This window comes from Sceloporus occidentalis, unplaced genomic scaffold (genome assembly GCF_023333645.1).
Source record: "Sceloporus occidentalis isolate IW3139 unplaced genomic scaffold, rSceOcc1.0.p SCAF_6, whole genome shotgun sequence".
In the NCBI taxonomy this organism is placed as follows: Eukaryota; Metazoa; Chordata; class Lepidosauria; order Squamata; family Phrynosomatidae; genus Sceloporus; species Sceloporus occidentalis.
In genome coordinates, this window is record NW_028316986.1 from 135,095,274 (window position 1) to 135,121,915 (window position 26,642).

The 26,642-nt window shown below is 40.1% G+C and overlaps 1 protein-coding gene across 8 annotated transcripts in view; it reads left to right on the forward strand.

The window, feature by feature from the left end:
• Positions 1-26,642, forward strand: part of MYT1L (myelin transcription factor 1 like) — a 444,499-nt gene that overhangs the window by 277,298 nt on the left and 140,559 nt on the right. For all 8 annotated transcript variants that reach the window (XM_089531035.1, XM_089531033.1, XM_089531034.1 and 5 more), the window contains 3 exons: positions 1,267-1,321; positions 1,515-1,548; positions 1,851-1,913. In XM_089531035.1, the coding sequence (XP_089387161.1) occupies positions 1,267-1,321; positions 1,515-1,548; positions 1,851-1,913 (152 nt within the window). The remainder of the gene's footprint in view (positions 1-1,266; positions 1,322-1,514; positions 1,549-1,850; positions 1,914-26,642) is intronic.

The window sequence follows — 26,642 nt, forward strand, 5'->3', positions numbered from 1 at the left end:
GAGGATTTTTGGGTGGGGAATCCAGCCGTGCTGAGAGATGAAGGATAAGTTCCCACTGGGCTCTGATACTGAGATTTAACTTGTTTAATTACACCAAGACATTTTCACTGAAATAACTTTGTCCATTTAATAGTTACTTTACAAAGTACTTGAAGTTCAGAGGATACCAATATTTCTGTTACTCATGATGTGTCATATGACTAGTGTGATGAAATCTCCAGCAGACTCCAGATGACAATCTGTTGGAGATTATTTGGGTCTGAAGCATCCTAGAGTTGTCCATAGTAGGTCCTTGAGACTTAGGTTCTCTCCAACTCAGTCACTCCAGTGCAGAGATTTGTTCTCAATATGAGTAGTGTAATGCATGCACTAAGCTACCATCCACCTGTAATGGTTTACATATTCATTTCATTCAGGAATTCTAAATCTGAGTATACAACTATCTCCTCTCTCTATTGTACTGGGGGATCTGTTCCATCTATTGACTTTAAAGGGGCTTCCATTCACAGGTTACTGGTCAACATATAATAGTGCAGATATAGATCAGTGATCAGTAAGAATGATTCAGTTAGCAGGGCTTGGAATGTGTAAACCTGAAGATACTATTGCAAATATTAACATGTGAAAAATCGATTGACTAAGTTTACAAGAACTAGAGGTCTTCAAAATAATATGATGGGACAAACAGGGTGAGGGTGAGGAGCTATTTCTTCATTAAAGGAAGACCAGGCAGACATATCAAATTTTAAGATCTCTTTGTGCTTCCACTCTTTTTTCTTTTCTTCTTTTTACTATAAAATCTCTCATGAAAGCCTCCCAATATGCTAGAATACCTGACCTCTGTTTCAGATTGCAAAGAAATCTGTTATATTCTGCCTCTGTTGGCTTTCCTTTAAAGAAAACTGTTCATAAAGAAAGGGGGGGGGGGGTAGAAAACGAAACCTAATGCATTTTTTTAAACATAAAATTGGTTGCGAGTGAAAGGGATGGGGGAGAGAAAGCGAGAGAGAAAGAGAGCGCATGAACCAGGTGATTAGAATAAAATTTGCCATGTGTTTTTTTTCCCCTAAACAAATGTAGGGAGCTTTTAAAAAGGGGGGAAGGGGAAGAAAAGAAAAACCCTCTTAATGCAGACTCTCCCCTCTCAGGATAAAATGGAATTAAAATATTGTCAATAAATTGTGTGAGAGAGACTGTATCAGTCTGTGCATTGATAGTCTGTGCATGCAGGATAAGAGCATTGACTGCCTGCTAATCTATTCCCAGATGGAGGTGGATGCAGACGAGAAGCGCCATCGCACACGGTCCAAAGGTGTTCGAGGTACGTCTCTTGCTTCAGTAAATCACTCAAGGCCGCTGCTCAGGGTGACCTTCATCCTCCAGAATCTCTTTGCATGATTCATTCTGACCCTTGCTTTTTTACACAGCCTTTTTTTTGGCAATTTACAGCAGAAGGGGGGGGGGAGTACTTGTAATAGATGATAAATTTTTATATATTTTCCATCTCTCTGCAGTTCCCGTGGAACCAGCCATACAAGAGCTGTTCAGGTTAGTGCTCTGAGTATAAAATGTATCCCCATTAGCAATTTAGAAAATTCATGCCTTTTAATGGGTATAATGCACTTTCAAGTTCATTGGTGGCTTGCTCATGCCCTGCTGCACTGATGAAATTAATTCCCCTGGGATTTGCTAATAAAAAGCATCTCCTCCCCCCACTTTCCCTTCAGTTATTTGATTTCTCTTTTTCTGTCTTTGTTGCCCTCCATCTCTGTAATGCCTACCGCCTGCTTTTAATATAATCTCTGAGCAGCACACCGACACCTATATAATTAATTCCTTCTTCTTTACAGCTGTCCTACCCCTGGCTGTGATGGCAGTGGTCATGTTAGTGGCAAATATGCAAGACACAGAAGGTAATGTGTGTGTGTGTGTGTTTATGTACAGTATGTGTGTGTGTGCTAAGAATGGGCTGAACATATCTAGTAAGCAACTTACCTAACATGACTCTATCAATGACCTAAGCATAATTGTTGGGGAATGTATGCAAGAATTTATTTTGTACTTGTATATAGTTTTTGCACCTGACTACATTCTTGCTTTGTTCTAACATCCCAATCATCAACTTTTCTAACAAAATTGCAGCATTAATTGAAATCTAACAAAAGGAACAGATGGAGTGCTGTAGGTACGCCCCTTCCTAATTCTGATCAGACTGATGAGGTACTACTGGTTAGGTATTAGGATTGGAGGGAAAATCCCAAAATATACTTTAAAATGGTAAACAAACAAACAAACAAACAAAAACCACATCCAACAATACCCAGTTTTATGGAACACACATTTTTCTATTCTCCTTCATCAAGCAAGATATGCATTTTCCTGGATTGTTTGTGGCAAATTAAATATTAATTGGCATCTGTTATGCCAGTATTACTTATGTCATTTGGTAAAGTTCAGAAATGAAATAAAAAACAGGTTTTTAAGTACAGGGCAATGGTGAGGTTAGATTCCATGGGACAGGTCAATGGTAAATGGCTTTGAGATCTAGGTGATTGCATTATTGCTATAAAAAGATGGTACCTTTATCTTGCTAAGTATCATGACTGATGAAGTATTCTGTAGTTGTTCATTCCTCAAGAAATCATTGGATTGTTTGGACCTATTTCAGTGAAGCCATTTACAGATTTCTATAACTGAGCCAAAGGTGTGTTGATATGCTTTAAAAAGTATTATACATCCAAGGTCTTCACTTTACTGTTTGTGTTTCCTGTGTAGTACAAAAAAGTGAGGTGATGGGAAGCTGCTGTCAAATGTTCCCCAAACACTGGATTGTATGGAGAACTGTTAGGCATTATCTAATATCAACTTCAGTACACATTAAGTTATTGATTTCAATGAATTTTTAATACTGTGTTGGATTGTGCAGAAAATATTTTATTTCAATAGTTTTTTCAACCACTCTTTGGATATGTGGGGATTATTTGCTGCACATAGCATTTGTACTTGAAACATTTGCTACACACCAGTGCTCTAGTTTCAAGACTTGCTGCAAAAGCAATTAAATCTTAGATTTGAGGATTTACACTTTGTATATTGCATGCTAGTCTGTCATCTTGTTGATGTAGGGAGATACAATACCAAAAATAGGAATGCTAAGGGGAAATTTTGCCTCTGAAATGTTGCATTACTAATTCTCCATTGTTCTGTTTCTGTTTCCACATTTTGTATAGAATCATTGTACATACATAGTTTGCACCGTATTTCAGTTCACTGGTACCTTTTCCCCTGGCTTTATATTAATAATATGCATGTGTTCAGTGATAAAATGTTGACAAAACCAAACCAAACAAACTCAAACTTAATTCATCTATATTCTTCATGTGCTTTATCAGTGTACAGGATTATATGTACATATCAGTAAAACCTCTTTAAAAAGAAACTTGATATGATCATATGTACCATTAAACTGAGACTGCCTTTTGATATTGTTTTGTAAGTTAAGATGTATTTATTGATTATCCTAGAATAGGGTAGGGAGATAAAATGTACAGAAGAAGCAGAAAACTGTTTTTAAAAAACCTTTAGGCTTTAATTGTTGAATTAATTTAAATTCTCCTTAAATTGGAATTTAAAGGACTGGGTCACAGATTAGGAGGAATGAGAGGAATAATAAAAGAAAGGAATAACGGATATCTTTACATCCTGAGGCACAAATGGATTAGGCGGTACCACTGTGTACCAGGATCCTGAGTCCTCTGAAATAGTACCAAGCATTTAGGTATTTAGTGTATTCTAGGGCAGATAAATGTATGACAAGTTTATAAGTACGTACTGTATACTTAAATTCAGGAGGGGCAAAGGCATGTTTAGATACAAGAATCATTAGCTGTATGTCCAAACTGATATTGTCCCAAACTTTATGAAATTCAAGGGGTCACCATAAGTTGAAAGGCAACTTGAAGGCAAAAACACACACACGCGTGTGCCAAAAATTTGAGCAACTTGTGCAGGCTGTTAAAATGGAATTGAACACACACACACACTGTTTATACTCATGTATAAGTCTAAAAATTTTAGTAAAAAAATTGACCAGACGTTATCATATTTAGAGTAGATTCATTAAGATGAACAATGGCTAGTTACAAATATCCTAAGCCTTGTAGTGGATCTTCTCTACGTATGATTGAGTCTGGGAGCAACACAAAATATTGTAATGTTTTTTTCAATGAATATTTTAGAATTCTGAATTGTTACTGATTGTAAATGCAGGCTACACATTTGGTCATCAGATCCAATACATTTAGTATTAGCAAACTGTGTTTTTAGGGGTTGAGATAGCTGATACACTCTTTTTTAGTTTGATTCTAAGTCACACGCTACACAGGCTGATGGAATAATTTTTTCACTGCCTTGGTACAATAATCTTATTCATCCAGCCCCAAGTATTTTTCCAGCAGCTGCTACTGGCTTTGGTGTTTACAGCTGGAGTATTCACAGTGAGTTGGGTTTGACTTTACTTTATTAAATGTGACCATTTATTAATGTAAACTCAAACCCAACTCATTGTGAATGCCCTGGCACATAAAGTATGAAACTCTTAGGCAATTAGCCTAATAAGCAATTAATCTGCCATTTACTTAGCAGAGAATTACCGAGAATGTGAATGTCCCTCCACATTCACTGGGGTTAGGGGCACAGGACCCCTGTGAATGTGGAAAAACTGCAAATAACAAAAACACTATGGAGTTTATCACATGGGGGAGAAAGCGTCATGCTCCCGTTCCCCCCCCCCCCCGTTACCATTGCACAATTGCTCAGTACTGGAATAGCAACGAAACAGTAATGGGAGATGATCACACCTAGACCAAAAACGATGCGGTTCCACTTTAATTACAGAAGAATAGTGCTTTTAGTGTACATACCTGAAGCGTTATGATTCCATTTTTGCAGTGTCTACACATGCACAGAAAAGACCTTGTTGAATCGTCGTGCTCCCCCCCCCCCCGTCATAGCTGTGATTTTGCAGTTCCGCTTTACTTCTAGTGCAGACTTCTGGTATCCAAGTCCTTAGACAGTGTTGCTAAGGGACGGAGGATATTTTTGGGATTATTTCAGAGATGGATACTGGTACTTTGGAGCTATTGGTATGTGTCCTCACACTAATGGTGAATTGTCTGGAAGGGTGGATGAGGAGGGAGAGAGAGAGAGGCAGTGCCAAATAGTAAACCAGGAATGAAAGCGCAATTGCACAATTGCGGAATTGAAGTGCTTTGTAAGTGTGCTGATAACATTTCGTTTGCGCTTTTGAGATGTTATTAATGATTTAAACAATCTGACGGGAACATGACACTTTGATAACTTGTTGACAACATGATCATTCTAACGTTGTGTGATCATCTGTTCCTCAATTGTGCAGTGGTAACAAAACAAAAAAACGGGAGCATGACGCTTTCTCCCCATGTGATAAACTCCTACGTTTTTATCTGAGAGAACGCCTCTCTAGGAATCTCTCAGTCCTCCAGTGCAACTCTGTGGTCAACATCTGCCAGACATTGACCATAGAATTGCACTGGAGGAGCTACAGATTCCTAGTGGAGTCCTTCAGTGCGACTTTTGGTTAAAGTTGACCATAGGGTTGCACTGGAGGACATAGATATTCCTAGAGAGAACATACTAATAAAATCTACAAATAATCAAATCCACAAAAGTCAAAGCCACAAATGTGGAGGGATGAGTGTAGTCCTAAAAGAGAGGTGGTCATTTGGCCTTCCAATCCTGGGCTCCGCCAGTTTAGGAGTAAAGACATCTTCCCATATCAATTCCTCACACTGGATCACTTTGCAGTCCCAGAATGGGGCTTTCTTGCCTTCTCTCATTTGCTGGCCCCAAAATTCCACATGGGTGATCTGAGTTGATCACAAAGGTTTGGGCAGCCATCAAAGTCCTGCCTTCCTTGAGAAGACATGCTTCCAATTGCTAATTCCAATGGATCAAAGCAACCCATTTCCCTCCTCTCCCTTCATCCCTTACTCAGTTATCTTTAAGATGAGTCTACCATGCAGGTAGCAATCTGTTTTGATTCCCTTCATGGCATGCATTTGTGTTGTAAAAGGTTTTGGGAGGAGCTGACACTAGCTTAAGGCCACACTGTAAGGTTGTTCCTGTACTTATATATAGGGGTGAATTCTGTACTGTGGTTCTTAACAATAACTGAGTTTTAAAGACAGAACGCTTAGAGTACAGGTGTACTGATAGAAAATAGTAGACCTGTTGGTGATTCAAGTTTTCTTTTAACTTAGGCCTGGGGGTGGTTGCACTGCATATTCTCCAACTTTGAAATTATTGGGTGAAAATTGTAAGCTTGCAATAGTTTAAGATTGTTGTTGTCTGCCTTCAAGTCATTTCTAACGTATGGTTATTCTAAGCAAACCTAACACAGAGTTTTCTTGGCAGGATTTGTTCAAAAAGAGTCTGCCCTTGCTTTCCTCCGAAGTTGAGATTGTGTGATTTGCTCAAGGTCACCCAGTAGGGTTTTATGGCTAGGCAGGGATTCAAACTTTGGTCTCCCAGTGTCCTAATTCATCACCCAAATGACTACACCATACTGCCTCGTAGTTTGAGAGCTTCTCCCCCGTTTTAAAAAAATTAATATTTCCCAGTTTTGTTTGGTCCTATTTCCCCTTGCTTAGTGTAGCTTTTTTTCTTCTTAACTGAATGGATAATCAGTGGCAATCTGAGACTACATAGTGACACTGTAGTGCTACGTAGCCAATCACGTTTGGACATACAAATATGATGACATTCATCACTGATGGAGGTGGCACACTCAGCAAATGATGGAGACCATTTAGGTGATTTCATACAATTGGGATCATAGAGTAAATAGAATGACATCACAAAGTTATTTTGCTAATCAGATGGGCAGTTTGATGATAGTAGCAAGGGCAAGAAAGTAAAGCAGTGCAATTGAATATGCAAACATATTCTCAAGCAGTGCCAAAAACCATGGGAAAGGAGGCATTTTTAGAATCTGTCATTAAAAGGTGTGAGTAGTTTTGGTGAGTTATTAGGTTATAGCTTTGATGGGTTTTTTCTGTGTATGGAACTAGAGTCTTGTCCACATGGGATAAATAAACAATCTGAATTTATCCTCAGTGTGATCTGTTTTCACCACACAGGACCAAATCACCAGTTTGAGTGCAGACTGTCTTCACAATATAAGGCCACCTCCTTACTGAATCCATGTAATACCATCCTTACATTGGTTTAAAATAATTAATGTTTTGCTCCAAATTTTGTAGAAAAAATCCAGAACACTCTGTAGTGATGCGGGGCAGTTATCTTATACATGCGTTCCTGCTATTGCCTGGTACTGCAAGTGCAAGTCACTCCCTCTGAGGTCACAACAAGGGTCCAGCCATGTGATTGATGCTGGGCACCTTGTTTCTGACCTCAAAGGGATTGATTCATGCCAGTAGTGGCAGTTCAGGGCTACAACAAGAATGCATGTGTAGACAGCTGCCCAACATCACTATAGAGTATGAAGATAATGGGGAGAAGCTGGGGCCAGAATACTGTACTCTGGGAGCAGCCTAGAATATTTTGGCTGGTGAAGACGAGCCCATTTTTTTTCACATTCCCAGAATGCAGCTTTTCTGTCTACATCCATTTGCAGCCTAGAATGGTCCATGGAAAGGGGTTTGGTGATTTTTTGGAAAGTTGTTTGTATATAGTTAAGGAAGCTGCAGATGGGAGATGCAAGAGCTGAAGAACAGTACCAATCTTACACATCTCAAGTATGTGAATGCTTTCAGACTCTTTGTCAGCCAACTACATCCCCATAACCAATAATATTTTTAGAGTATATTGCAGCATTTGTGTCAAACTGTCACCAAAAATGTGATGAATACTATTTTGAATATAGCCAGAGATAGGAAGGTTTTTTAAAACAAACTATCATTAGTCTAATTCTGTTGTGATCTTCCAAAGATTTGAATCATTAGGAATATTACCTTAGCAGACAAAATATAATTTTGCCTAACTCACCTGGATTTTTTTATATTTTGCATCTTGCAAAATCCATTCCTCATCAGTGATTAATGTGTAGCTTCAGATATTTCCTCTGCAAACACCATAATCAAATCAACAGTAATATGTTTCTTATTTGTAATTTCAGTGTTAGTTATTTTTAAATAAATAAAGTTATGCACTCAAGATATAATTTCAAAAATGTGTAATCAATGAAATACTATATGTTTGATATAGAAGAGAAGGAATTGGAGAATAAAAATGTTTATGCATTTAGATGTTTTTGCTTGAAATTCAACTCCCTTTCAAAAGTGTGGGGGGATTACTTTCTTGACATGATCCTGGTATGTCGGTACATGAACAGACTGAGTCTTGAGTTAATTAAATGAAAATCTGAGGACATTTCAACAGACAATTTGGAAAAATATCAAAAATAATTCTGATTGTTAACTAATTCTTAACACTCTAATTATCAGTTAGATCCATGAACATACTTCTTATTAATATGAGTGGAGAGGAAGCATACAGTTCATGTGCACAATATAATTTGGTTTTTAAAACAGAGATTGTTCCCCTTGTTCAATTTATTACAATCTATATTTTGAATGTTGTTATATGTTTGTTGGAGCTGGAAGCAGTGAATTGAATCAATGCTAATATTTTGCATTTACAAAACTGAACATCTTCAGCATATTCCTCTATTAATATGAGAGCAATAAGATTATACTGTCTACTTTTTCTGTAAAAGACAACCTCCCCATTACAAATCCTGCAAAAATGTGTGCTTTGGCCTGCTAAAGTCAGACGTTGCTTAAAACTGTGCTTAGGATTTCCAAATGGGTGTTGTTTCTCTCTCTCTCTCTCTCTTTCTCTCTGTGTGTGTTTGTTAATACATTGAGCAGAAATAACAAGATTCTTTCAGCTTTAGATCAGTTTAAAACAGACAAACATGTAGGACACATTGCTGCTGCTTTTGCCTCCTTCCTTTGCCCCTTATACTGATGATCAATGATCGTATTCCTTATCCTAAATCTCTTCATGTCTCCTCCCATGTTCTAGTGTGCCTTTAAAGAATACTTTGCACATTCTTTTGCTGCATCATCTCCTATGCCAGTGATGGCGAACCTATGGCACGCATGCCAGAGGTGGCACTCAGAGCCCTCTCTGTGGGCACATGTGCCGTCGCCCCAGCACACAGTTTGCCAGAGTTAGTTACTAGAAAGCCAGAGGGACATGGCACTTTACAATAAGTAAGTGGGTTTGGGGTTGCAGTTTGGGCACTCGGCCTCCAAAAGGTTCATCATCACTGTCCTATGCCATGCTTCCTTGATCCTTCTGTAAATCTAAAAGAAGGGATGGGGAACAGGAAATCAACCTGTCCAAATGGTTAACCAGAAGCTGCTCTTCTTCCCTTTCTCCCTTTCTCTCTCTTTCTTTCTCCCTCAGGCATAAAGAAGAAAGAACAGAAAGGACGGGAAATGTTAGATGATCACAAATGAGCCTTCGGTTTTTGTGTTCCTTCCTCACCCTTGCCTTTTATGTACAAAAAGACAGGACTGAGAGAATCTGCTTTTACTCCAGAAAAACTGGGAAGCTTGGGAGGTGGTTATCCCATAATGCTCTGTATCTGGTTAGCTGGACAAGATAAACCTTTGGCCTGATCCATTAGAATTGCTTTTAGATTTTTAGGCTAACTGTGGTTTGTTGTAACCACAGTTAGTCCCTCCTGCAGCAGATAGCAGGGAGAGTTTTTTGTCAGGATCATAGCCCAAAGTGAAAGTTAACCCTTTCCCATCCTGCCCCTCTGGATTGCTACTTTTAAAGCGGTATATTCAATACAATTATGGGACATATAGATATATTCAATACAGTCATATGACATGTGGTGTGTCCCTTAGACTTTTGCACTGCAAACATAGTATCTGTCCTTATTTCATTTTTGCCTGCACTGTTTCAAGATGGAAGCACTGATTGAGATACTGTATTTGGATATCATAAGGTATAGTTTATTTTGCAAGGTGAGAATAAAAGCCACAGCAAACTTTGAATGTTCATTATCTGCCCCTCTTCCAGTGCAGCTATGAGAAGGAATTCTGAAGGTTTCAGCTGCAATTTGATCATCTTCCAAACTCAAAAATGTCATTAATGCTATCTATGGTTTGCTTAGACAAACCAGGTTACAAAGGCACGTTACAGACCGCCCCTTTGAGGCGGCCTGTAGGTGCTGCTTTCCCCAGTGTATCGGGGCCTCAGCTGCCAGACTGGCAGCCTCCGAGGCCCTGATCCGCCGCTTTCCAGGCTGCGGGGAAGCGGCAAAAGGCCGCTTCCCCGCAGCCTGGAAAGGGGTGTCCTTGGGGCTTCAAGCCCCAAGGACACCCTGCGGCGGCGGGGAGGAGGAGAAAGGGGCCGCTTGGCCCCTTTCTCCCAGCGACGCAAACCAGGAAGGAGCTCCGAAACGGAGCTCCTTCCTGCTCCGTGGAAAGGGTGCACTAAGCGCCCTGGCACGGAGCGATGACGTCACGTCCGCGCCGCCCCGTATAGAGGCAGCGCAGTCGTGACGTCGTCATGGCGGCCCCCATGTGGAAGGGGGGCCGCCATTTTATACAGACTCAGACGCCCCTTTTTAACCCTAGTACAAACCGTACTTAAAGGCCCGTCTGTAATGGGCCTAAGACATGCTTTGAATCTAGCTAGTTTCAACAAGCCATAATTAAGATTAACCACCTTGGGCTGGATACAGACAAACATAATACATTTGTATACATTTGTAGTTAATCTAAATTAGAGGTAAAAGATTGCATACTGTTCACAGATCAGCTATGAAGCAGGTGTGAGATCTTAAGGCTTCTTGTAGCTTGTTTTCATTCTGCTAAATGTGTGGTGTCTGGAAAAGAGCATAATGTCCTCTAGGAATGAGTTTCAAGTTGAACATGAGCCAAGGCTAATTGACTGGTTTATGCAGGGCTTGCTGTTATTATCATGATGGCCCTGTTTTTTTGTTACCACCAGCCACACCACAGCTTATGGTGAGGGCACATGACTGGTCCTCCTTTGGTGTTGTTGAGCTCTTTCAAGTTGTTTCCAATTTATAGTGACACTAAATTGAAACTATCATGGAATAGAGAATGTGTGGCTCACCCAAGGTCACCCAGTGAGTTTCCATGGCCGAACAGGGAATGAAACCATGATATCCAGAGCTGTAGTCTATAGTTAGCATCTATAGTTCAATCCACTACACTCTGTCTTTTGTTACCACCAGCCATAGCAAAGCTTATGGTGAGGGCACATAATAGGACCTTCTTAGCTGATCAGAAATAATCAAGATCATACTGGAAGAGGCAGTTCTTAAGTTATTCTAGACCAAAATCCTTTTGCACTCTAAGCAACACCTTGAACTGAACCTGCACAAAGTATGAGCAGCTGTTATGTGGAATGACAATAATTTTCTTCCTAATTTGTTCACCATATTTTCTGGAGGAAAACATCTAGTTTAAAATTGTATAGATTAGGGAACTGTGTCTCCTCACTTCCAAACCCCATTGCATTTCACCCCCCCCCTTCCTTCTGAGGCTAAAGGGTAGGTCAGCTTCAGTGGGCCTGGGAAACAATCACCCCCCTGCTCCTACCTCATGATCTACTGCAGGCCACATGATCTCTGATTATTTTTCATGCTTTTAAAAACCTTTACTAGACTAGAAATTTACTGTATGTTTAAAATATATATACTGTACTAAAACCCACAATTCTTTGTGCTAGCAAGTCTGGGGCCTTTGCGTTATAGGAGAATCACCTTTTGTAAAGGCTTCTAGGAGTAACAATTTTCTTTCTTTTTGATCCCCCTCAGATAAAAAACCCTCAGATGAGATTTGGGAAACTTTGAGTAATAAAAGCCAGTGGGGGGGGGGGGGGTATATGTTGTCCACTCTGTGACTAGTATTTGCATAATAATGACATGCACATTAATTGCATTTACAGAAAATTATCTCACACATAGAAGCTCCTATTTTATCAATGACAAAAATATAGTTTTTTTAAAAAAAAATGTGCAGGGGGAATTTGAGAAAAAACAATAATGCTACTATTTCTCCTGCTGTTTCAGAAACTACGGACCCATACAGACAGGCCAAAATAAAGCTGCTTCGGATCACTTTGGAGGTATGCTGGTTAAATGATGCATGCGTCCTAAGAAGCTGGAAGCCGCGTCAAAGCCATGCTCCAGCCCTAAGGACTTAAGCACAGCTTTGGCGCAGCTTCCGGCCTCTTAGGATGCATGCATCATTTAAACAGCATACCTCCAAAGTGGCCTGCCTGTATGGGGGCAATGTTTCTTATTTTCTTTCCTGTGCTTTCTTCCTCTTGCCACACCCAGGTTGTACAAAGTACATATCTGCTCTCATACTTTTTTTAAACAGAAAATATAAAGTTGCAAAATGGTCATCTATGTATAATCCATACAGCTCTACAATTACCAAAGGACAAGATGATGTGCTCCCAGCTCTGCTTCCATGCCCAGCACTGAAAATGACTTCCTTTCCCCTCCCTTCCCTGATGAGCTTGGATGATCTTAAGGGGGAACCCATACATGTGCTTCTCATCCCTAGGATTGTAGGCAGGAGCTTCTGCTTTCAACCCCTTAATCAATATGCTTTTCTTATTAGCCAATTTGATACTGAATGTCATATTTACTTAGTTACTTATCTTTTTCTTCTCATTTATTACCCTCCTTTATAATGGAAACCTGAAAATTTGATTTGACAAAGTAAATACTTGTCAATTTAGCTTTTACCTTTCTAATTTCCCCCCCAAAAAATAAAAGAGTGCTTGCTTTGCTTTAGCATCTTCTTAAGCCTTAGTTAAACAGTTTGGCTCCAGATTTTTAAAAAAATAAAAATTAAAGGGCTTAAATATCTATTAGAAAATCCTTCCTTATTAAAAAAAATATATTAAATTTTCGTCAGCTTGTTGTGCTGCATTTCTTATTCTTCTTCACCTTCTCTCCCCCCACCCCAGCCCATGTTTCTTATACCTTTTCACCCACCAGTTTGATTGCCATGGCTGCAGCCGTGGGTGAATAATTGCCTGTCTTCACAGGAGCATGTTCTGGAGCTAAAGTCGAGTGCTTGCTTCCTGATGTATGCCTCATTTGGATTCTGCCGACAGCCTAGGGGCTGTATTATTCATGCCTTGACAGATAGCACTCACTAAAAGCATTGGAACCAGGCCAGGTACTGGCAGAGAGATAGTGGAGCATTGCAACTTGCAACAGAGAGAGGAGCATCTATAATACAGAGGTGGGGGGGGGGGGGAAGCAAGCAGGCAAAGTGGGGGGGGGGGAGAAATCCTCATCCTTTCCCTTTCTCTGGTTCTTACTTTTAGGCAGGGGGGATTCATTTTCATCAAAATAAAAAATACCCTAAAAATAAATACATTGCTTCCATCATCTAGCTCTCTCCTCCACAGCACCACAATTCTTAAAAGCATGCTTGAAAGTTTAACACAATTTTCCACATTTAATTGCAAAGCTGATTTTAATTAGTAAGGCCCCGCATGTGAAAAATGAAGATTCACTTGGGTGAGTGTAACATATTGCAGTGTCTGCTGAATGCTCTAATTAATGTATGGTGGCTGTACAACAGGGTGCACTGTGGGATATTTATGAAAAATTCTGTGCACGCAGACAGTCTATCTGTATGTTCTTGAATCCACAAGAATAAATAACTCCCCCTCCCCTTTATTCTTTATGAGACATCATTGTGCATGCCATCACTCCATCCATAAACTTTACAGCATTTCTGTCCTTTTTACTATTTGTCAGTGATACTATAAATCAGAAGCCAAGGCATACATATTTTAACATTAGTTTAAAAGAAAGATTTGGTTGGGCACTCTTCAAAGATCAGGATCCATGGGGGGGGGGAGGTGAGAACCCTCAATTGTGCCATCTGTGTCTCTCCTTCCCTCCTTCCCCCCTTCTTAAAATACAGTGGAAAAACAATGGCAAAAACTAGAAATGAAGCATGTATAATAGTTAATTTTTAGGAGGGTATGCAGATACTCGTTTGTGGAATTAAAGCAGGATCTTTACATTGGGCTGAACTTCAAATTTCTGATGGAATTTACAATATATTTTCCACAATCAAGAAACATTAACAAACAATAATACTATCATTTTAAGAAAAGGCCATTCTGTGAAAGTGTTAAATTGGTACTAAGAGTTTAAAAATATTTTGAGTACATATTTTGATTTTCAGTCCTAAACAAAAGAATTTTCAAGTGGAATGTAACAAACAATAAATAAACATCCTGACAGAGAATCCATAATATATCCAAGGTTTGAAGTTCCTGCTCTCTAAATATAAGCATATACCCATTATCAGAATTTTTGACAAATGGGCTGACAAAGTATCAACCAGTGGGTAAAGTGCTAACATGCACATAGACACACCAAAAAAGCAGGCCTATGTTTTTGTCTTACAATGAATTCCTTTCATATTTCTTTTTCAGCTTGGTTATTTCTGTCATTTGCAATGGCCAATAACTATTTCAGTTACTACAAGATTATATGACCTTGGTTTGTCGTGAATAGTAACCCAATTAGCACCAGATTAACTATCATGCCATCTATGCTAAAGAGGTAATAATGGTCCAGGCGAGTTGGGTTCACCTGCTGTGGGGTGGCAGCTAGATAATAGTCTTTGCGGAGAATATGCATACCCTGCCTCCTCCGCTTTACTATTGCTTAGAATCTAGACACCACAGGCAGCGGTGGCCATATTCCAGTGGAATATTTTTCAAAGGAAAACTGGTAGTCTTCTCAGCATGACCAATGGTACACCTGCGCTTGTTGTTATCTTGCAGAGATGGGCAGACTTCAGATTTGCAGGATCCACTTTATTTTTGCCTGGTGCAAAAGACATAGATTTAAAAATGAAGAACTGTGGTTCAAGGAATTCGAGTAGCAGAAATAAATGGAACTCAAAATCTTTGCATACAAAAGCACAATGCAGAAATAACCCAGTCAGAGACCGCTTTAACTGCCCTGGCACAGTATTGGGGTTCTGGGAATTCTAATTTATTGTGGCACCAGAGCTCTTTGACAGAGAAGGCTAAATGTTTCACAAAACTACAGTTCCCAGAATTCCCTAGCATTGACCCAGGGCAGTTAAAATGGTCTCAAACTGTGTTATCTCTGCAGTATGTTTGGAATCCTAGTCAAATTCCCTTCATGGCAGTATGATAATTTAAGATAGTGGGAGAAGTGAGGATTTACTGTTAGTTGCTAGTAGTAATTGGTTTTTTTAAAATGGAATCAGAAGTTCTCTTCACCTGTATAAGCAAAAGGCCTTTCATTAAAGATGTCAGAGTTCATCACAGTTTCTCCTTATATGTCCATCATGCTTAATGCTGATCACATTCTCAGAGATTGAAATCATGCTTTGAAGTGGGTTTGGAAACACAAATCTACCAGTTGAGCTAAACCTACCTGTCGACCATCACTGCTACACTACATCACATTCTGCATGTAAAGAATTAGGTAGGATCTTTGCCTGCTTGGTGAATTGATCAGCATCAGGTCAGGACTTAATTTGAACCAGGATCTGGGTATGGTACAGATCTGTCACTGGCTCCCCACAAATACTTTACAAATCGAATGCAATCCTCAGGAGCATGCACTTCTTTTCCTTTCATCTCTCTTTCCCCTATATAAGCGGAAGGCCTTTCATTAAAGTTGTCACAATTCATCACAGTTTATAGTTATATGTGTACCAATCGAAACCTTAATTACTTAATGCTGACCATGTTCTCAGAGTTTGAAATCATGCTTTCAAGTGGGTTTGCAAAACAAGGTTACATTGGCAGACCTGCAAGTCAATAGAGTTAATGGAGTTGGGGAGTGGGGGGTATTGTGCAACAAAGGGAGCACAAAAGTGTCTCTGAGGTTGGCTCCTTATATGCAAACCATATTTTGGCTGTCTTTAAATATATTTACAGCTTTAGAAGTGAATGTTAGATTACACGGAAAACAAAGAACGTAAGAGTTTGTACTTACAAAGTCAAATGATTGGTATATGAAATTATTTTAATTGGAGAAATCTGTAATCTTGTGCGTGTGAAGTATGGAGAAGATGCCTTTGAGAAATTTTAGTGTGCTCTTCCCTCACTAGTGAGTAGCCACAGCCAGTTCTCAAATTCCTGGATACAAGACCATGGCACAAATGTAGACTGGCTTGAGAGTCCAACCTCTTAAGCAATATTATTTTCACTATCTAGATATTCATTAGTAAGAGGAACTAAAGGAGAGGCTTAGCAAAGAGCCACTGTAAATGTTAATGCTATGCTGAGCAGGTTAAAAAAAGAGAGAGAAACTTGTATGAGAAGCATGGGATCAGAAGGTGGTGAGTGGCCCATCTGTGTGATGACATTGACGGTTGATTTGGGATGTAGGATCGGTACTGACATCCCTGGCCTTGGCACAGACTGGGTGTTTCCATACGATAGCTCATTTTCTTTCAAGTGGCAGGTGCTGGGCACACAGTTCACCATTAGTGCTCTACTTGCTACCGCAACGTCTGTTGTAGGGATGATGGTGGCAATTGTGGACATGTTCCTGTGTCACCCACAAAATAAACAATATTTTCTTGCATACTGCAAGAAAGGGAAGAAAAAAGCAGCAGTGCCCAATAAGATCACCCGTATAATTTTCTCAAGAGGCTCTTGCAAATATCCATATAGATTTGTCCTCTTACCTACAACAGATTCCCCCACCCCCCACACAAAAAGAATGCCTGGCTTGGCTGAAAGCATAATGTGCTCATTTCACTGGTAGAAACAGATAGTTTGAGAGCAATATTATAAATTCTGCTTCTCGAAGTGGCTCTAAGAGATACACTGAAGCAGTCTTACAGGTTGAGTAAGTCTCTCTCTCTCTTTCATTTTCCACATCTGAAAAAACAGATACGAAACACTCACCCTCATCTGTAGAACATTTTGAGGTGTATAGATGAGGAGCATGGTGAAGAGCTTGTCATTACTATGATTGGTCTCAGCACAACCAATTCAACTTGGCTCTTTACTTCTGCACATACGTAAAGTCTTTATCCAACATCCCATGCAGTCAACTAAAGACTTTCTGTTGACCAAGCTTGTTGTTAAAGACTGGGTCAACTTCTGCTCCTGATAGTTTTGACATTTTGGTGAGGAGATTTTTGTTTGGAACTGATTATTTTTTCTAATGAAGTTATTCGATATACTCTTATCTGCAGTGTATAATATGATTTTTGTATTGTAAATATCAGTGATTCATTATCTAGGTCAGACGTAGGAAACATCCATGAGTAAGAGACCACATTTCACCCCTTGGATTTGATATGGGCAACATACCACCGCTGAGAAGTGTTTTCCCCCCAGTGCAATTTGAAAACTAAAAGCCCACTTCCTTTAAACAAACATCAAATCACACATTTTTGGTAAATTGCCTTGCCTTACATGAGAATCATGCAATACACACACACATTTTTACATGGAGGGGGTGGAACAGTCTGTATATTTGCATTCATTTGATTTAAGGGGAGAAAATAACTATGACGCGTTACAGACTGCCGGATTGCGGCGGTCTGCTGCCGCCGCCGGTTGCTGCATCCGGGAACCGCAGCAGCCAAACAGCGCGGTTCCCGGACGCAGCAAAGAAGGAGCGCGAAAATCGCACTCCTTCTTGCAGCCTGGAAGAGACACCGCGAGGCGCTAGTCGCGCACTCGCGGCGTCACTTCCGCCGTGCGATGTGTGGACGCAGGGCGTCCGTTACGTCAAAATGGTGGTGGCTGTGTGGAGCGGCCGCCGCCATTTGTTACGGACTCAGTCCGTGCTAGGATTAGGGGCGTCTGGAAGAGATGCCCCTTTCTAACCCTAGCACGGACTGAGTCCATCCTAGGGTGCCCGTTTGTAACGGGCCAATGTTTTATTATTGTATTATTTCATTTAAGTACTTTTACACCTGGCATTTTCCCATTTACATTCTTCATGCTCTTTAGTGTGTGACTCAGGGCAATACCTGTAGGGATTTCTAATTTTAGTTTCACTGTAACCTTGTGACAAGATAACAGACACCAACTCTGTATGTGTTGCAGATACCATATGTACTTATGTAGAAGTCATCCTCATGTATAAGTTGAGGAAAAGTTTCAGGTAAAAATAATGGATTTTGATATGACCATGGCTAAGTTGAGGGTAAAACTTAGGGGGCTATAACAAAGGATGGAAAGGGGGAAACACCACTTCCATCCGTCCTTCCTACTTCTCTGGACCTCTCACGACCTCCTAACACCAATTCCCAGGTGCTGGAGGAAAGGTTTTAACATCGGGTTGGGGAGGGACAGAAGTGGAGCTAAAAGGGATGTTTCATTAATGGGAAGAGAAGGCTTTCAGACTGGATTGGGAAACTTTTTCACACATGTGCACATACACAAAAACTCTGACCTTGGTGCACAAAGAGTGGGGAAGAGTGGGGCATCAGGTGGTGCTTGTTTCAAGATCTTTCTAACCTGTATTAGTGTATTGTCCCGTATATAAGTCAACCCAGAATTTTAGTGTCAATTTGGGAACATAAATTTCTCAACTTATAATCAAGTATATACAGTAGTATTGTATATAATATGATATGTGAAAATACTATTTAATTTTTATTTTAAAAATCAGCTTTATCAGGAATAACAAGAGTGGCTATTCCACAGTAGCTTCTTTTCTCACAACAAACTGACATACAATTATACCATATGTAGCATGACTGGAACATATGTGTGCATCTTACCTTAACTATTAATCTGTCATACCCATTACTTAGTCTCTTAAGGAATGAATCAAGGAGAACAGGTGGATAAAAAAGGGGGAAAATCAGCAAGGTTGTAAAACTACAGTTTTTAGTCACATGCTTATTTTGAACTGCTTCTCAGTTGTTGTTAGAGTAATTATAATAGCTATTGGAATCATGCTAAATCTGACTTCCTGGGATAAATCAGTTAATTACATGACTTTATTATCAATTTATTCCATGAATCTATAAAATACACTAATGTTCACATACAGTAAAAGCAGTAAATATTGGAGCAGTAACGATTAAAGATAGTAGTGAATCTCTCTAGAAGAGTAAGCAAATTGGGAAGGCAGAAGCTGAACAAGTCCTGTGCCTGTACCACACAAATGATCCAGCAGAGAAAGAAATAAGCTTTGACTTCTTTGTAAAACAATTAAAGTAGCATTACATATAGATTAAAAAAACATGGCCTAATGGAGGAAAGAGGGAGATGAATAGAGTGATGCAGAAAGAAAGTGGCCATGGCAGGGATATCTACATACTAGCAATTGGTGAATTCTGGTGCTTCAAGTCAGAAGGCATTGTTCAACAATTCAGTCTTTTCCTCCCTGATAGATGGTGTGGATGGAGATGGAGATATGGTTACAAGTAGAGGGCATCAGCCTCTGCCCCACTCCCTAAAATTCCATGCATGAGACTAGATTACTGAATAGTAAAAGTCTTACAGTATCTGGAAGGACCTTAAGGTTCATCCCTGGCTGATGGCAGATGCTTTCTTCATTGTGTGAGCTCAAAATGAGAGTAGATGCCTTTTGTTTATACTAGAACAATTTACAATAAAATGAAATAAAATTAAGAACTGTTGTCAAATGGCCAGGAGGATACTCTAGTACAGTGCTTCTCAAAGTTGTGGTTTGTGGAGTCATCAGCTGCCAGTCTCCAGATCAAAAAAAGTCTGCTTGTGTCACCCTCTTTCAGTCAAGGCTCCACTGTGAGAGAGAAAGCAAGAGCCTTCTCCCCCCCCCCCCGCACGCTCCCATGAACCAGCTTATTTAGTTTTCCCTTTTCAACAAGCTTGCGATTAATAAGTCTGGCAGAAGTGTACTGTACGTGTCTTTCCCATTGCACCTGCTGGGTCTGAAAACTCAATCTGTTTCCCACCTAGGGGTTAATACTGCAATCTTCTTTTGGTAAGGAAGACCTGAAATCCCTGCACCTTATTTATTTATTTTCAAAAAAATCATTTATGGTAGCCTTACTCTATTCTAGAGGAGAATTACACAGGTGTTGATTCTTGTTTGCCCCTCATTTTGTTTTTTTTAAGTGGGAGATGGAGTGGGGAAGGCACAGAAACAAATAAGAAGGGATTCTCATAGTAAATCCAAATTCCTATGCCTGTCAGAGTTCAGGAATTTTCCTGAAGCCCCCTGACTCACTGTTCCCACAAGGGTCTGTTAAAATAAACTGCAGGCAAATGAAACATTTCCTTTGCATGGAGGATGGGAGAGGGTAGGACAAGAAAAGACATGTGTGACCTAGACTCTTTGGGGGGATTTCTCACTGTAATTAACACAGTGTTAATCTTAGTAAGGTGGAAAGGAGGTTTTGGTAAACTCATACCTCAGTAAGGTATAGTTAACCCTTTGTGTTCATATTTGCACTGACTTACAAAATAGGTTTTCAACCCTCCACAACATATGCTTTGCTGCTAGCTCCCAAATTTCTCAAGCCTTCACAGGCAGAAAGGGTTTAGGAGCTGGTGATTAGACAGGTGATTGGAGAGGGTTTTGCAGCAATTCCAGAGGGCATAAAGAATTGGAAAGCTTGTAGGGGAGAGGTTAAGTGTGGTGCCAAAAGCAACTAGAAGAAGAAAAAAGGAAGAGGAAATGATGGAAAATGAAATGGAATTACTTGCAAACAATCTTGTAAAACTATATTTAATCTCTGCTGGTGTACACCATTCTCTCCTTGGAATGGCCTGGAATAGCATCATATCCAAAGCATTCTGGATCATTAAAATGGTGGCCCAGAAGCAAAGGCTGCCAGAATGAAGGGGTGGAGATAAACAGTACTTTTATAAGGAAAGGATAGTGAATGTGGCAAGAACAAAGCACTCCCTCAGCTGCAGGCTCCAATAATTCCATATGCAGAACATGGAAGCCAGTCACCTCAGAGGGGACCAAGATGGTCTGAATAGCTGCTGCGCAGGACTTCACCAAAATGGTTCTGATGCGTAGATGACACTTTCACCATCTGGAGCCAAGGAGAAGAAGATCTCACTGTGTTTCTGAACCATCTGAACAACATCCACCTGAACATCCAATTCACGATGGAAAAAGAAAAGGAAGGAACATTGCCATTCTTGGATGTCTTGGTCATCCACAAACTGAACCAATGTCTGGGCCACATAGTATACAGAAAACCTACACATATGGATAGATACCTACACAAGAACTCCAACCATCACTCAGGACAAAAAAGAAGCACAATAAAAACATTGGTAGACTGGGCAAAAAGGATCTGTGAACCCTACTTCCTGGAAGATGAATTGCAGCACCTGAACTGGACTCTAAAGGCTAATGGTTACTCCAGCTCAGACATCTGCCAGACCCAAACAAACTTACAGGAATTAAGATAAACAACCACCCAAAAGGAAGGTATTTTTACCATACATCAAAGGAGTCACAGACAGAATAGGAAAACGGGAGATGAAACACAATCTCCAGATCTATAAATCAACCAAGAAAATCCAGCAAGTGCTACACTCAGTGAAGGACAAGGGAGACTCTCTCACAGCTGCAGGAGTTTATCGCATACCATGCAGGTGTGGACAAGCCTACATAGGGACCACTAAACACAGGGTCCAAACATGAATCAAGGAACATGAGAGACACTGCAAAGCGAGTCAGCCAGAAAAATCAGCAGTAGCCGAACATGTTATAAACCATCTTGGGCATAAAATGCTATTTGAAAACACTGAAATTCTGGACCATGCCAACAGCTATCAGGTCAGAATGCACAGGGAAGCCATTGAAATCCACAAATACCTAGACAACTTCAACAGGAAAGAAGAAACACTTGAACAAAATTTTGCTACTAGTCCTGAAAAACACCAAAATTAAGACCCCAAAAATGCAAATAAAAACCACCCAGGGTGAGGGTTTTCCCAGCAAACAAGGGATCACTAATTAAGCAGACACAAATCCTCCTTGCATATCCTCCCACCCTGAGGCCTTGCCATTCAACAATAGAACAATACAGAGATTAACATGGAATCACTCCTCCCAACCTAGAATCACACAGTATCTATCTATCTATCTATCTATCTATCTATCTATCTATCTATCTATCTATATCACTCACTTCCATGCCAGCATTCTCTGAAGATGCCAGCTACAGATGTCAGTGAACGTCAGGAATAAACTCTTCTAGAACATGACCACATAGCCCAAAAAACCCACCAACACACAAAAAATGTATTATCCTTGCCTATATTCATCCCAGCTCTCCATCCCACCAAAGCACATTGCTGTACATCCTAGACCTTTCCCAAGGGCCCTCTGACCCTTTGAAAAGAGTTTTCGGTTGGGCGTGAGGCCGAGGTGGGAGAAAGGAGCACAAAGAATTCCAGAAGTAAGAGCACTGCATTGGATACAACTTTGTGGTTTGGTTGAAATAAGATTTTAAAGAATATGCCATGTGAATACAGATTGAGAATAGCAAAATCATAAAAAAGAACAAGGATGAGCCTTTCTAGCAGGATTTCAGTAAAGCTGATACTATTTTGGGAATAATTGGCACTTGTTGGGACATCTCTGTTTGACCTAAATTCTATATTGCCTAATTTTGGAAACAGTGCTGATTGTTGCCTTTTTACTGTTTGCCTGCAGGAAGCAATCCAAGCTGCCAGGGCATATTATTATTTTTAGTAATCAGTTGATGCCAGTAGTAAAATATACATTGTAATATCCCTTGTTCTTCCTCTCTTGTGAGAAAAAAGATCACATTTTTATTTTAGAAATGGGAGACGAGGCTGTGAGACAGTGACTTGCACAGTAGTCTAAAAAGATATGACTACTTTTCCATCTAGGAAAATACAAACATATGGGTTTGGTTCAGATATCATCATCTCAGTACAATACAATACAGTTTGTTAGATTGTGAACATGAGCTGGCATCCTATTAGTGGCATATGCAGGCAAAGGTTAACTTTACACCTGCACATATCTATTTTTGATTGTTGCGGAGGTTGGTATTCCCTCTGCAGCAACCAATGTGCCCCCCCCCCCCAAAAAAAAAATCTGCTATAGAATCACTGAAGCCTGCTACACACAGACATTTGTATTTGGAAAAGTACCAGGGCAGGATCACAGAAGTACCTGGCTGTGTCCCTCCAGCCAGATGTGAAGTCATACTATTCACTGAGGCCCTAGAGGACACTGGTGGGCCTCAGAAAATGGTGTGATCACATGGCACCTGGCTACAGGAATATAGCCAGATGCTTCTGTGATTAACCCACCCCCTCCTCTGGGGACAAGTGGCAATTGTTGGGGCATTTTAGCAGCTCAGCAGCTCTACTCATTCAGCTGGGGGTAAAGAGCATAGCTGTACATGCAAAACTACACTACCCAGAGGCATACAGGATTGCCTTCTTGGCATGTATGCATATGCTCTATCCTTTCCTTCTCCATACACACCTGACTTTGATGCTTCTATCCTGGCTCAGTCAGCCACAGTTTTTCATGATACTAAAATGGTAAAATTCTGGTTTAATTCCCACATACCAACCAAGACATGAAGTAAAGATTAGTTACTGTTAACATCTGAACAGAGTGAGTTGTATATACATGATTTCCCCTATTTTGTGAATGGGTTCTTCTGAAAAGCATCTTTATTAAAACAAGTAATACTATTACACAGTTGTAATAATCCAGAAATAATCCCCAGTTGTTTTTAGGCTACCTGCAACCAATCAATACTGATGAGAAATGCCAGGGGTGCAAAAATTCTCATGTCCTGGAATCAAGGTCCTTTGTATGAAAGTTTAGACAGACTTACTGCATGTAAGTAAACAGGAATGTAGGCTTAGCTTATGTGGTAGCAATTTCAATGGCAATTATGGAGCTGAAGAGATGGCCCTGTTATAGTGCTACCTGGGCAGCTTTGGGGCACAGCATTTTGACGGTGCACGTCCAGAAGCTGCCTTGGCCGTTTACATGTGGGCAGACCTTTGCCTCTCATTTTCCAGCTGGCTTCAAGGCAGACTGGGTCGGTGGCATGTGGTAGCTGTGGCCCCAATCTGTCTTTGGAGGGGAGGGCAGCTTCAGGTCACCCCTTCAGGGTTGTCTTCTGGTCCTATGTTGTGGAGGGCAGTCCTCTAAAATGTGAGCAGGTTGGATGCTGAAAATGGAAGACATTCTCTATTCTGCTGCTCTGGTTGGCCAGTCCAAGATAGATTGTTCTACAAAGGACTGCCCCACTTCTTGTACCAGAAAATTTAGTTACAACATAGGTTGAGCCTCCTTTATCCAAGATACTTGAGATAAGAAGTGTCTTGGATATTGGTTTTTTATTTTGGATTTTGGAATATTTGCACATACACGTGGACCTGGGACACAAGTCTAAACCTGAAATTCATTTCCTTTTTTTCTGTACACCTTATACACATACCCTGAAGGCAATTTGTCTTTGATATTTTTAAAATAATTTTGTGCATCAAAAAAAGTTTATGTTCACTGAACCATCAGAGAGCAAAGTGTCACTATCTCAGTCAAATTTGGGTACGTATATACTCAACTATAAGTCGATCTCATGTATAAGTCGAGGGCAGGTTTGGGGGCCAAAATTATGGATTTTGATATGACCCGTGAATAAGTCAAGGACATCTAACAAAAGATCTAAAGGACAAAGCAAAGAAAAACAATGCCAAGGAACCTACAAAATCACAGCAGGCATAACTATTTGTACTCACACTAAAGGCTGGATGGATGAGAAGGTAGAAGGGGGTCAGTGCTTCCAGACACATTATATTCTTGCCTTTCACCGGTGGATGGTTCTCATACGTGTGCGTGTGTGTATGTGTGTGTGTATAGATATATGAGTTAAAGTATAGTATTTACATTGACCTATGGATATGTTGACTCGGGTTTTTGTGGTCAATTATTTGACTAAAATTTCTAGACCTATACATGAGCATATACAGTAATTTTGGATTGTGGAGTATTTTGGAATTTGGAATTATAAGTAAGGGAAATGCAACCTTTAGTAATGTGTAGACAGACGGGTGAATTGTGAGTAGCTCCCTTTTGACAACACCACCATGGAAATAGAATTGAAAGGACTCAAGGGTGCTTCTGCTGTTAGTTTCAGAAGAGTAGAAATAAGAGCACTCTGGTTCTTTTAGCTAAATGTCAAACTAGACATGGTGTTAATTTCATTAATTTAATTAACATACACATTATGGGTCATGTGAAGAACAGCCAGGGGGAAGAAATTGAGCACTCTTAAGAGTCTGTGGGTGAGCAGGGCAGTGTAAATACTTCTTTCCCTGTCAGTGCCCTCTCTCAAATCTCCTCCTCCAAATCTTCTGTGTTGGCATTTCAAAGAGAACCTATATTTGCACCAGTGGAAACTTCCCTCCACACTAATAGCAGCTTCATAGAGATGATGTTTGTCAAGACCAGGACAAGAAGAGAAAGAGGTCAACTTTTCCCTCCCCTGAATATTCCTGGGGATACTCAGGCTTCCCCTCTAATTGTTATTTACATTTCCAAAAATGTGTGTGTTGATTACATTTGTGCAGTCAACACTGTATGTAGTTTGGCCTTAAAATGGGTCTGAAGAGGAGAAAGTTGAGCTTTGGTATGCACAAAGTTACATGTGTGCATTTGGCCTCCCACAGTTGCCCTGCTAGCATGACCAGCCACTGTTCATGCTGATACCTGGTTAACAGTACTACATAGAAATGACCAAGTGTACACATTCAGCTCTGTGCCCTTAAAAAAGCCTAATATACACTTGTCCACACTTGATTCTTAGATATGAGAAAAATTACAACTGAACTCAGGGGAATAGGACTTGAGATCACTCTCCCTTCAGAAGTCCGCTTCCAATTAATTCAGAGGCAATTTTTGTTGCCTAGACAGAATTATATTTGATTTCATTGCGTAACATTTAATTGGCTACTCAGAAGTTAATGGCTGAGCAATGATTGCAGATAGAATATAAATCATCTCCCTTTCTGAGTTGTCTTGGTCCTTTCACACTGTTTTCTCTATCCTGGTTTGCTTCTGTTTTGCATTCTCCCCACTCTTTCCAGTTTCTTGCCCTCTTTGCTTCAGCCTCTTTCTCCCCAGCTTTTAAAAACAGGACATTAAGTAAGATGCAGCCTTTTCTCAGAGGTTCTGGCCACAGAAGATTTGCTGGCATTTCTGGAAAGTGTGATTTTCCTCCTGCAATCATTATGCCATTTGAGGCTTCCACTCCCTTGGGAGCCTGCTTCTGTTTCCCAAGGGAGATTCCTCTACAGACTAATGGATCATACTGTCAACCAGAATAAACAGCACTGTTCAGTATTTTTTTTAACATCCTGACTTGAGCTTGGAGTACTAAAATTCTGAATTTGTGAGATAAAAATCTGGGTTATGTGGGCAAATGTGGATTTAAAAAATTACATTCTTATCTTCCCTATTTTCACATGCACGCACACTGATACTTACAGTGAGGGCTAATATAAACTCAAAATACAACTCTCCTCAATCCAAAGTCTCTACCTACAAATCAAAGTTACTGTGACTAGTACTTCAA